The sequence below is a fragment of the Chaetodon trifascialis genome, chromosome 7 (assembly GCF_039877785.1).
Source record: "Chaetodon trifascialis isolate fChaTrf1 chromosome 7, fChaTrf1.hap1, whole genome shotgun sequence".
NCBI lineage: Eukaryota > Metazoa > Chordata > Actinopteri > Chaetodontiformes > Chaetodontidae > Chaetodon > Chaetodon trifascialis.
Window position 1 is genome coordinate 16185606 of NC_092062.1, and position 13090 is coordinate 16198695.

The 13090-nt window shown below is 39.0% G+C and overlaps 2 protein-coding genes across 2 annotated transcripts; both read right to left on the bottom strand.

Moving 5' to 3' along the window:
• Positions 1-196: 196 nt before the first annotated feature.
• Positions 197-5495, bottom strand: rpl18 (ribosomal protein L18). Its single transcript, XM_070966364.1, has 7 exons — positions 5461-5495; positions 4693-4779; positions 4414-4521; positions 3155-3253; positions 2876-2999; positions 1524-1593; positions 197-329 (listed from the first exon to the last, which is right to left on the bottom strand). Exons 1-7 carry the CDS (start codon positions 5461-5463, stop codon positions 254-256), a joined length of 567 nt encoding a protein of 188 aa, XP_070822465.1. The 5' UTR covers positions 5464-5495; the 3' UTR covers positions 197-253.
• Positions 5496-6224: 729 nt separating this feature from the next.
• LOC139333318 (mpv17-like protein) lies at positions 6225-8635 on the bottom strand. Its single transcript, XM_070965598.1, has 5 exons — positions 8544-8635; positions 7941-8284; positions 6648-6718; positions 6490-6519; positions 6225-6344 (listed from the first exon to the last, which is right to left on the bottom strand). The coding sequence occupies exons 2-5, from the start codon at positions 8272-8274 to the stop codon at positions 6225-6227; spliced, it is 555 nt and encodes a 184-aa protein (XP_070821699.1). The 5' UTR covers positions 8275-8284; positions 8544-8635.
• Positions 8636-13090: the final 4455 nt, after the last annotated feature.

Sequence of the window (13090 nt, forward strand, 5' to 3'; positions counted from 1 at the left end):
ACCCTCACTGAGCACTGTAAATGGAAATCAAGAAGAAATGTGGAAGTACATGGACTTATTTTAGCTGTGTCCCAGTCCTCTCCTTTGATGTTAACAAGCATGTCATCTGCTTAAAATAAGTTACTTCCAAGGAACTGTCCATAACAGATCTATTTGCTAGGACATGTAAGCTGTCCAATAAAACACAAAAGACAACTCATTTTGTACAGTCAATCTTTTATTTGTATCAGATTGCATGGAAAACAAAGAGAGACTAGTTCTTGTAGCCACGGCTGGCTCTGCGACCACGAGCTCTCTCGAACTTCCTGCCCTTGGAGCGGACGTAGGGCCTAGAGGACAGAAAGAATTCAGTGTAAGAGGATGGCATCACAAACATTCATACAACTAAACATCTAATGTATATACTTGAAGGTCAGCTTTATTAATTTTCTCTACATCAACACTGCCTGAAAAATTACCACCTAATACTCATTACTCAAACACTACAATCTTTCCTGAAGTGCAAATCATTCAGCGTGTGTTCTGACAAAGCATTGTTTGTAACTCACTTATACAGTTAGAGCTTAATGGCAATGTTGTTCTTGTGTTCAAAACTCTAAAGCAACCACTCTTTACAATAAATAAGACTTGTTGCAAGGAGTTTTCCTTTGCTATGTAGTAATGAAGATTTTGACTGAAACTGTTCACAGCAAGATGCTTGGATCATCATGTGTAATCCTGACTTTCTTATGGAAAGAGGTGTGGCACTATAGGCCTTTTACACAAGACAGTTTGACATTTGACAGTAGGAGAAGCACAGGTTTAAATGATAAAATGGCTGCAACGGCTGGTATCGTGCATGCTGGCTCACTCTCACAGCTTAGAGTCATCATTCTGATGTCATCATTCTAATGTCATCATCATTAACATTACTAATATCACCTTTACTTTTCCTACTAAAACAAATCAGGATATGTGCTGTGAGATAACCCATTATTTGCTAATAAATCTACCTGCATCTGCAAACCACACCCATCTATGTATGGAAGCACTCCAACTACAAAAAGTACTTCTAATAAAGATGAATTTTATGTTTGTTTTGGCCAACTGCCAGAATTCAACAGAACATCCTGGTAACAGGTTGTTTCCTAACAATTGTACAAACAGGACCGTGGTGCTGGTGCACTTGAATACAACGCATTAGGTTACAACCCAAGATGGACAATTTACTAGAGGAAATGCTGTAAATGGCCATATTGACCAGAATATAAGACAACCCTGGTTGGACAGAAAAGGGAACAAGACAAATAGAGTAAAAAAGGTCAAGAAATGAAAAGAAAAATGATGGCACAAGATGGAGGGAGACAACGCACAATAAAGTGTGTGTGACAGAAAAACTACAGGCAGTTCCTGCTGAAGGCAAAGTGTTCAATTTTTAAGAGAACTCCACTTGTTCAAGTATAATTTCGAGCCGAGGTCGCCTGGGATAAGTTTGATTGAAATACTGGTAAAAGTATATAATTTCAGACATCAACAACACATACTTGGTGTGGCTGTGAGGAGCTCCAGAGGCTTTTCCAAAGTGCCTGTACACCTCTCTGCCTTTACGGGGTCCTGGAGAACAAATTTTACAGATTAAAAGCAGTTCTAATTGTTATTCAGCATCTCAAAACAGCATTTCCAGCAGAAAGTATTCCCACTCCCATTCATTACTTTAATGCTAACATTCCACATTTAAAATAATCAATTCACACATTTGTATCTGCTCGTGGCAGAGATTAAATTAAATCTGTGAAGTGTGTTGTCTTTTTTTCTGCTCAAATTAGTTTAGACAGGCCTAAACAAGTGGCTGAATGAATGAATTAATGTTTGTACTGCAGTTCAAACCAAGTCATAGTTTAAGTAATAGTTGAACGTGAAGAGATCCCATTAAAAATGTGTATTTCCATTCACTTTGGAATTCTTTTTCCCTTTATTCTACCTACATGTACGCGCACACGTTCCACCATTATTGTGAATATGACAATTCACAATTTGATACAAATCATGTAAAGAGCATATTCCACCTGGATTTTATGCAGAATGGGACATTTTCTGATTAAGGTGTGGGATGTGTCGATATTCAAGTTTTAGGAGAACTCTGTGGACATGTGCACAGCGCACTCAGAATACACATCTCAACTGAGGTTTTAAACTGCAGTTTGCGACACAGCCTCTTGTCTGTTTAAAGTCACCTTTGTGTGCTGCCTAAACCAAATATTTTGCACAATTAACCAGTCACTGAGACATGTGGGTCTCTTCAGCCTAACAAATTTAGGTGATTAGTGCTTGACCAATGGCAACATGGTAAGGTCCACAAAGCTTACACATGATTAAAGACAACTTTGAATAACTGGTGATCAGTTGCAAACAATCAGGCCAGAATTCAGACGAAAGCCCGCTTTCCCAACTCGAGTACTATTTCTTATCTATGCCATAAAAACAGATCGAATTCCCTCACAAGTGCATGAACCTACTCCACTAAGTCACACCAGTAGTCTGATGTACATTATTGTGTGGCAGCAGTGTTATATGACTCCTTAAGGCAACTAAAACATTCCAGTGTAAAATTAAAATAAGAATCTGGACTAAAGGCAGTTCTCAAACAAGTTTTCATCTCTCATTCCTAAAAGTGCCTTGAAGTACCAGGAGTGTCATTAAATATGGGCATTCCTAATGGCAACCTTAGTTATGCTTACCTGACTGTTACAAGACCACATTTGAAATTAGTGCCAGCTTGATTTATTATGTGTTTGACAGCCAAGGTACCTCTGCACCAGCAGAACAATGACTACTTACAATATGTACTCCAACTGAATCACTTTATAAATTGAATTTAATCTACATGTTTAGTTACCTGACAGCAGCACAGTGCCATGTCCTTTGGGAGAAGCCAAAGCCAGCTGGTCAAAGGTCATCACCTGACCGCCTGCCTTCAGGATCCTGCGGCGGGCACCATCAGTTACTCTCAGAGCGCAGACCTGTGGGAGAACAAACAGAACATGGAGGACTATCTCAGAGATTGCCAATAACATTACAGTGTTGAGGGAAGAGCCTTGTTGGACTTTATGTATTTATGGAAGGGGAAAAATATACTAACAGGTGTATTCTGACATTCTAAAAAAGGTGGGGTTACCTTGAGCTTGGGGATCTCCTGAATCCTGACATCATCAGTGACTGTTCCAACAACAACAGCGGTTCTGTTCTCACGGCCAGGCAACTTCATCTTACGGATCTGGTTGCAGTAGAAAAAAAGTCAGAAACTCGGCATGCATAATCATATGTCTACACAACTTACAACATGAGTCACACAACATGTCGCAAAGGAGGCTGCGGTCCATCAGGACGAAAATCTCACACCACAAGAAGAGTTTTTTCCTGTCTGCTGTCAGCCTTATTAACAAGGCCCGGAACCCCTCCGACACTCTTCACACTCCACCTCTGCCTCTACTTGTCACATTGACTTTGCCATAACCATAACCCTATACGTTACATTAACGCTCTGCTTGGACTTCCTTTTGAAAAAACAGACTGAGCTTCTGTAAAAAAAAACAACAACAAAAAAAAAACGTGTGTATAGATATATTTTTTTACTAACCGTTAGATTTTCTATTGTTATATTTTTTACTTATTGTTAGATTTTTTTACTTACTGTTATATTTTTTACTTTTTTAATAGCTTCTTTTTAATAGATGTGTCATGCACCAACCTCACCAAAGCAAATTCCTCGTATGTGTAAAATTGTACTTGCCAATAAAGCTTTTTCTGATTCTGAAATTCTAATCTTCCCTGGTATTATAATCTTAATTAAACGAATGGTAAATGCACAATACGATGCAAGCTTTCATTGGTTTCTATCTTCATTTGTTCACCCAATCCCAAATACATCACAAAATTCAGGGCCACTGAAAATGGAACAGGCCCCATGAAAACTACTAGAGATGCAGCAATTCCAATATTTTCACAAGCAACACCTCAAATTAAGATATCTACGGATAGCAGCTACTGATCTGTATCTCACTGCACTTGACTCACTGGATCATTTTTGTTTAAGTTCACGGATGCTGTGGCACTAAAAACACAAGCTGTCAGCCCACTGTGATTGAATGAATGAAACTCAATGAAAACACAATGCATCTTACTCACTGACAATGAAACTGTAAGATACTACTGTACTGTATTGACATGAATTGGTAAGTCTAGTCTGTTCAGTCAAAACCAAATCGTACATGTTATCAATTGATGCTGACATTAACGTATACTTGTACTTTGTCAGAAAAGTATTCCAGACTCAAAAAACTCACATGTATTATATTACAACTGATTCATAACATAAACATATCTAAAAAGAATGATGCAACTTGAGCCAGACAGGATGAGACAACTGAGACTCACCAGACGGGAGATGGAGATGGGAGGCCTGTTGGTTCTGCTCATGAAGAGCCTCCTCAGGACGACCTTGTTGAAGGGAGCATTACAGCGGCGGGCCAGGAACCTGTACAACTGTAAGAACCCAGCAGGATGGTTAGAAACATTATGTACAATGAGACTGCTTAGTTGTCAAGTTTAACAAACTATCACCTCAGAATTTAATATACCAGGATGACAGAAATAATTACAACAAATGGTAATATTATTCAAAGGAGTAAAGCGTAATGTGTGAATGTAAATTACCTTGACCAGGAGCCTCAGATAGATATCTTGGCTCTTTGGTTCCTTCCTGTGTACCTTACGGTCCTTGTTATGCCTGATGTCAACTCCCTTGAAAAGTAAACAGAAAGTCATCATTACAATTAAAAAAAAAAAAAAAAAAAAGAGTACAGTAACCCTCCACCTCCTATAAAGTTAATCTTAAAAACTTTGCTTTACAATAACAACATCCATTACATCCAGGGTCCATAGCTTATCGTATACTTAAGTCTATCACTGCCAAATCACATCTAACACAACGTTACACTGAGCAGAATTTATGTAATTGAGAAAATAGTTACATGCCTTTAGCTAACGTGACAAGCAGCCATCTACACTACTTTAGTACGTTACAGGCCGGTTCACACGTTGACACTCTACAGCTAAGTGCTATCGCGACACAGCCACCAAGCCTGAATATGGCTGTTTTACATTTACAAACGTACGATAACTTCGGCGAAATAATAACTGTGGTTTACACATAACATCCCGGATTCTGAATCACTTTAAACGCTCATTTCTAATCACTTCAAGGCGTGAAGCGCCTGCCTGAACGGCACTAGTCCGGTATCAAAGACGTTAAGCTAGCAGGATATTCGTGGTCAAATAACAAGAAATCATAACAGGGCTTTAACGTAAGTGGTGTTTAAAACCAGTAGTGACTGCCATTAAAAATATGGAATGCTTTAATTCACAGGATGATCGTGGATATTCTGGCTATTGTACTTTAAATTTTCTACTCGCGCTACCTACCATCTTGGACTCAGAACGAAAAGGGAAAAGGAAGAGCGCAGGTCTCGCGATAAACAGTGTCCTGAAATCTCGGGTCTCTGATTGGTTACAGAGCATGCGCTTCCTGCAATCCAAACTCGAAACAACTGACTATTTAGGATGCTGCCTCCAGTGGCAGAGACGGCGAACGTACAACTTTTGATGTGTTTTATTAGAAATGTATTTTTATAATAAATAAAGACTTAACAGTGTAGTTAATGATAAATGCAGATTGTAACTTGCCACAATTGTCAGAGATGTGCCAAAAATATGTTAAATATGTTCAGGATGTCGAAAAAGGGGTTATTTACATGATTATGTCTGAATCTTGATAAAATGAAACAAAAACAGAAAAAAATGCCTTTTTTAAACTTTTATTGGTCAAAAAATACATGGAAAAATTAAATTACTCTGGTATATGATGCACTGAAACAGCATGGCAGTTAAATTAGAATTTCACAGTTCTGTTGTTCTCTGTGTTCTCAGAGGAAAAGCTACAACACCATGAGTATCACCAGGGTTAAACTCAGACACTGTTCCATCATTGTGATTCACATTTGCACGTCTTATTTAGGAATCCTCTCTTATGTCCTCAGTAATCTAAAGATTGCACAGCTGAATTCTGCCCTTAAATAAGCCTTATCTGATCACATTATTTGTTGTTTTCACATTACAACAAATACTACTTTTAAAAATTAAAGTGATTCAGTTCAAAAACTTGCACCATGGAGCCAAAGATTTCAAGTTTATTCGAGCTTGTGGCCACGCTGCTGTCTGAGGTGACACAGGTAGATTGTGAAAGCCAGTGCGATGCCTCCCAGAAACACTGTCCGTGCCACAGGGGGGACCAGGGCAAAGTTCACAGCCTGAAGTGGTGGAGGAAACGAAAGAAAAAATGTTATTCTATATCTGTGTAGAATGTACTGTACTCTTCATATGTGTTCATGTCTGTGAATCTGTGTGTGCAGACAGAAACTGACCAATAATTGGATCAATACAAGAATATCTCACCTGCATTGTTGAACAAAATACCACTCCAGTCTAAAGAGAGGAACAGAAGATAGAGTTTACAGCAAACAGACAGAGTGACGTATTCCATGACATTTTATAATAATGGAATAAATAGTAAATAATTGTCTAATAAAGGTAACCTTTAACTGTATGTGTACCTTATAAGATGTCCAGAATTTCTGTCTCCAGTCTTCAAACAGGTCAGCTTTGTTTTCAAGTAAACTTAAACCTACAAGGTGTTAAATGTTTTATTGATTATTTGTCAGATCCATCATTAAAATATGTGTTTTATGGACAAGTGCAGTTCAAACAGAGAGTTTTGCATTGATTTATTTTTTGGGTGCATAATTTCTGAATAATTTCTGCAATGACATGTTTTCATTTTTTTGGAGGGGAAAGTAAAATAAAGGAGACGAATAAAGTGAGAAATATTTCAATTTAAAAAATACTCAGAGTTTGATTAGTGGCTTGTCAAAATTTCTTCAGTGAATCAAATAATTAGCACTCTTTTTTTCTGCTCTTGGAGTCCAAAGCTAGTTGGACAGCTAGGTGGACGGCTTCACAAGAATAGAGACTATATAGAAGAATAGAGACTATATATATATACACACACACACACACACACACACACACATGTATGTATGTATATGCATGTATGCATGTCTATGTATATGTGTGTATGTATGTACACATACACACACACACACATACATATATATACACACACATACACACATACACACATACATACATACATACATACATACATACATACATACATACATACATACATACATACGTGTGTGTGTGTGTGTGTATGTGTATATATATACACATACACATACACATACACACACACACACGCAGTTACTGTCAGTGACACCTACACACCAGTCATACCAAATGACATATAAAGAGCAAAGCATGATTCACAATTTGGTTTTCTAAGAATGTTGTGGGACAAGTGATGTGAATACTCATGAACACTTATATTGTGACACTTTACTGAATTTTCACAAGAAGATGTCTTTGCAGCTGCTGCATTCTAGACATTTTCTGCTGGACTGAACACAGCTAAGCATGTTTTTCTTAAAAAAGTCTTAACTTACCCAGAATTCATGGAAATTGAGTCCTACTTAAGACAGTCAAGAACTGAACATGTTTGTGCAGTGGATGAATTTAGACATCTATCTTTGTGAAAGTGGACCCATATTACACAGTTCTTTCCAGGAAAGAATATAGTACTTATATACATAGAACAACAAAGTACATAAATGCAAAACTGAGAAGAAAGAAAATGCAACACAAAAACTGTTATTGTTGGGAAAAATAGCATGTAAGAAAGTAACAGCAGCACAGACATTAGCTTTCCTCAATTAGAATATAAGACGCTCACAAGACATACATAGTTATTAGGAATAAGAAAGGATTAGGATTCCTAACACGCTTACCAATGTAGAAGGCACTGATGGTGAGAGGAGCTGCAATCAGCTGATCCATCACAACCTTCCCTGTCACCGCCTTCACTCCGCCTCCCGGCAGCATCCTCTCCAGCCCTTTGAGCCAGTGGTAGTTGAAGTTGGCATGGAAACAGAAGCCGACAGTCGCCACTCGAGCTGTCTGAGACCAGTCGATGCCAGCCGGATCCTCCAGCGTGGATCCTGCAGTGTGTTTCCCTCCTAGCATACTCTGCTGTATGAGGTCAGCAGAGGCAAACAGCGTTGTGTATCCCAGGACGTTACTGATGTAAGGATGAGCCTTGAACACAGCCCAGGCCCGCTGCATGGCGATGAATCTGAACAGAGAGAGGATTAAAGATGAACTCATTCACAATAAAGCCACTGGCTATGACTGCTTTACAGAAGAACATTTTTTTGAATAAGGAGGGCTTTTAAATAATTGCTCAAATCAAATGGATGTGAAAGGAAATTAAGCAACATTAATATCATAATGGTATTATAAATGTCGTATTGAAAATACTGTCAGTCACTCTATTGTAAGTTATGTCTTTTTTAGCTAAACCAACCTTTAAGCGTAGCTCTTCTCACCCTTACCTTAAATTTACAAAACCAAAGAGACACAAACTCTTTCCTGATTGGCTCAGTTGACCAAGGAGGAGCTGAGATGAATCTACTTGAGAGGGAGGTCTCCGTCTCACCAGGTCAAAGTTCTGCAACAGTTGCAGAGAATGTGCGATAAAATCTTTATCAGCCCAGTGGAGAGAATCTGAGAAAACACCACATGTGAGGAACGATAAAGAGCTGACAAACCAATCAATGATCTGCACCTCTGCTCCATTAGCAGTGCAGATGAGCCCCACACAGTGTGGTTTATTATACCTCTTACGCCTCATCACTTGACTGTCAAACAGTTCATGTCACTTACCACAGATTTGTCTCGTTCTGTGAAGAGTTGAAGTTGTGACCATAGCAGCAAGATATCTGTGCGGCTCTCTGGTCACTCTAAGGTACATGTGGTGCCTGTCACTATAAATAGATGCCACCCCTGAAGCAATGCTTCCTCACTTTCATTAAAGTAACTAAGATAGCTTTCCACTTCATGACAGTAAAGACAGAAGACAAGCTGAGTTGTTGCACTGAAGAGGTGAGAAGGTTGTGAGATTGTGTCAAAATTATAATGGAGAATGTTGTGTGAAAGCTGTGTGAAACACAATATGACCCAGGAGTCAGAGTTCAGCTGAATGAACTCAGTTCTTCAAGCACTCCAGGTCCAAAGCAGAGGGTTAACCAATCAACAAGTTGGAGGCTCTGTGGTGACCTAAAAGTAAACTACTCATGTTTCCCGGAGCTGATTAAATATAAATGAGTAAATACAACTATAAAAGATGATATGAGATATGCCATTACAAACAGCAGTGCTGTGGTATATTTTAGGAAAAACTGAGGAGGCAATATAAGAGGTCTTTACAAATATAAATATATATACATATATTGTGTTGATATTGATATTGTCCTTATATTGCTCAGAAATTTGTTCAATTGAAAGAGTGATCGGTCTTTTTAGAGTTAAAGGACCTATCTTTGACCAGATTGGGAAGTAGATCATGTAGACCTGATAAGATGCCAAACAAGTAAATTCACTGTTTAATATAAATAAACTTGAAATGAGTCTGGTGCATGGCATATTTTGCTGTCACATTTCTGAATTTGAAAGTCAAACAAAAATGATGGCAAAATTTAAAAGCCCTCAAAAAGACTCCACATTTCGATGAGATACTGAGAAGAGGGGAAAAATCAGACACAAGTGACAGTCAGGATGAGGTCATTTCAAATATCCAGCACACAGGGTCAAAGAGGCAAAAGTGTGGAAAAAAATAAAAGATGTGCACAAAAGTTGATGGATTTCATTTTTCTCTTTTCACCTTTGTGAAAAAGCAGCCTCTATTCACCCACCTGCTGCCATAGATATGTAAAATTCTGTACTTGGAATTGTAAAGGTCAATTAAAGCCACTAGCAACCATCTAAGCTCTTCCCTCTGAGAATGTGATAATTAGGGCCAGAGTTTAAACTGATCAATTAAGGGCTTGTTAACTGCCTCAACTGGTGCGTTTGTGTCTCCCAGTATTTAACAAGCTGCCTTTAGTGTGACACACAATGGAGACGTGTGCCCACACTTCCACCAGTGGTTGACTTCTCAGATAATTGCCTCTTTCTTTTCAGAGTCTCTCATCGTGTCTCATTTCCTCTCCCACTATCAATGAATCAAGTTGGATTCCATTCATACTGCTGGGGGGGAATTTCTGCATTTGCATTGAGCGCTTGTGTCACAATACATAAACAGACGTACATGAACAATTAAATCACCGCACCTCTCTCACTGTGAAGCAGCCCGCCTCCGTCAAAGCTGAGTCCTCAGTGCATTTGTAGGAAGACACAAGAAGACACAGCACCTGAGGAAGACGAAGGTAAACATATTACATTTTTTCTATTGGGCTGAACAGGATAGAACAAGAATACAAAAAACAGTTACTGTGTTTATAATGCTCAACTGTAACAGCAGCACTCAGATCCTTTATTTAAGTAAAAGTACCAATATCGCAATGTAAAAATAAAACGTAAAAGTTCTGAATTCAAAATGTTCAGTAGAAGTGTATTGTATTAGCAGTAGAACGTGATTAATTTGACAAAAATTGGTGTCATATTACTATGAGTGCATATATTGTTAAATTAATAATGGCATTATTGTGTAAGCAGAACTTTATGTAGCAGCTGCCTGAAGCCAATTTTAACTCATATACTGTAATTTAGATTGTAGATTGTGTGCATTGACCTGTATAACCTCAACGTCATCTGGAGCGTAACCAGTAACTACAGCTGTTAATTAAATGCAAATTAGCACAATATTTCGTGCTCAAATGTAAAGTGTAAAGTATCAAAAATAGAAATAGTACCTCAAAACTGCAGGTGAGTACAGGACTTGATTAGTTACATTGACAGCCTCATTTAGCACTATTAACATTTTTAAGAACATTTTTTAAACTGGTTTATTTTCAAGACAGCTCTCACGTGCTGTTAATGATTCAAATGCATGACAAATGTTAAGAAAAAAATCCTGAACACATTTCTTACATGTTAAATCACTCAAGTCACAATATTGTTGAGTGACATAAGCTACCAAGAATTTCTCACCTCTTCTATCTTGTCATTTCTTTCCTTCCCCTCATCCTCCTCTCTTTCAGCCATGAGACCATCCTTCTCTGTGACTCTTGAGCCCAGCCTGGAGCGAGGGGTCGCGTGGGGTCGGGACCTCTACACCTTTGTGACTTCAGCAGCAGGTCACATGATGAGGACCCTTCAGAAACCCCGGAAGAACCGACCGTCCAAACGGCAGGTCAACCACCGGCGCTTCCTGCACAACATGATTCAGAGGTGTGTTGGAGTGAAAGCAGTGATTGACAAATTCTGTCACACAACATTATGTTTCTTTTTTCTGATCTTTCAAGAATGTTTACCGTTTTGTGCAACTGGGCACCGTTTGCCTCTAAAAATCCTTCAAAAAGAATATATTTGAGAATGAAGAATCCCTCTTGGCCTCTGATGACAGCTCTAGATATGATGAGTCAGAGCCAACGCTGCTTCATTTTAAAGGAAGAAATTTCCGAAATATTTCTTCAAGAGTTTGATAATTAGATAAGCTGCAAACATCAAAACCACTGTCATGTCTGTAGCTATGATAGATATTAAGATACATCTATTAGCAGTTAGCTTAGCTTGTCCTGGCTCGGTTGATATATTACTCATTTTTAACAATTCTCATTTCTGATGAAACTTACATAATTAACTTGATAAATATATTAGTAAAACACTATGTCCATAAAATGATATGGCTTTCAAGATTAACCTGCAAAGATAAAGATTTGAAAATGTAAAAATTAAAACTCAAAAATTGTAAATTGGCAAAAATGACATTTGAAATTTACTCCATTGGTTCAGCACACCCTGGAAGTCTCTCCTTTTCCTACATTTTTTTTGTTGTTGTTGCACGATTTAACTTATTTTATTTTTCTGTTTTGTATATTTACAACTGCGTTTATAATGAAGAACAGGGACATTGTATGAGTTTTTCTCAGTAATGGGAAGGTAACAAAATACACCTTGCACCCTGCACCCCTCATCTAACCCCATGTAAAACCAGAACTTGCCTTTTTTCCATTTTGGTTTTGGTGTTGGCGGTGGGTGGATGTTGTAACTTACTGTCACAGTCAGGCTAGCTTTATCCCTCTGTGTATAGTCTTTGTGCTAAGCTTAGAAAGCAGGTGGAAATGTATTTAATCCTTCTCCTCGTCCCTCTTCCTACAGAAAGTTTGCAGACATAGAAGCAGCAAACCACCGGCTGGCATCAGCTCTTTATTTTAAAGAGGATGAAAAGAGCCCGTCATCTGTACCATCACAGAAGCCAGAGACTCTTGACCAGTCAGACAGGCCCTCCCAAGGTGGTTATGTGCAAGATAAATGCAGTGATCACTCAGGTGCAGATAACATCTCTGGTGACGCATCTGTTGGCTCACATGAAAATGAACTCAGTGAAAAGAAGCAGCCAGGCTCGGGACATCTTTGGAAACGACACCCCAAATCACAGCCGGCCACCTGTGCCACTAGAGAGAACACCCAGAGCAAAGAGGGGCAGAAAAAAGAGAGTAGAAATCACAAACTGGTTGAATTCACACCTATAGACTGCCGCCGCGGGGCAGAGCTCTTCCAAACTGAGTATTACGATCAAAGTCCGCTGAGGTCAGCCAACAACCTCTCAGAAGACTCTTTCGCAATTCAGCAGGACTCCGGTTTCATCCAGTTCTGCCAAAATGTGGACATGTCCCCTGTCTTCTCTCCTGGACTCTCTCCGTTGTCCCTTGACTCTTGCGACTTCTCGATCCAAATGCTCACAGACATTTCAACCTGCACACAGGCCCGGAAGAACATCACCAAGGTTTCAGAGAGTCCGTGGACAGAGATTATGGAGCTTTTCAGCGTCGGTGAGAAGGACTTCGCAGGCTGCGTGGATGTAGAGGCCTATTTTGAAAGTATCTGCTCATGCCAAGGTGATGTTGGGCAGGAAGTCAGTGCCGATGATGTTGGATTT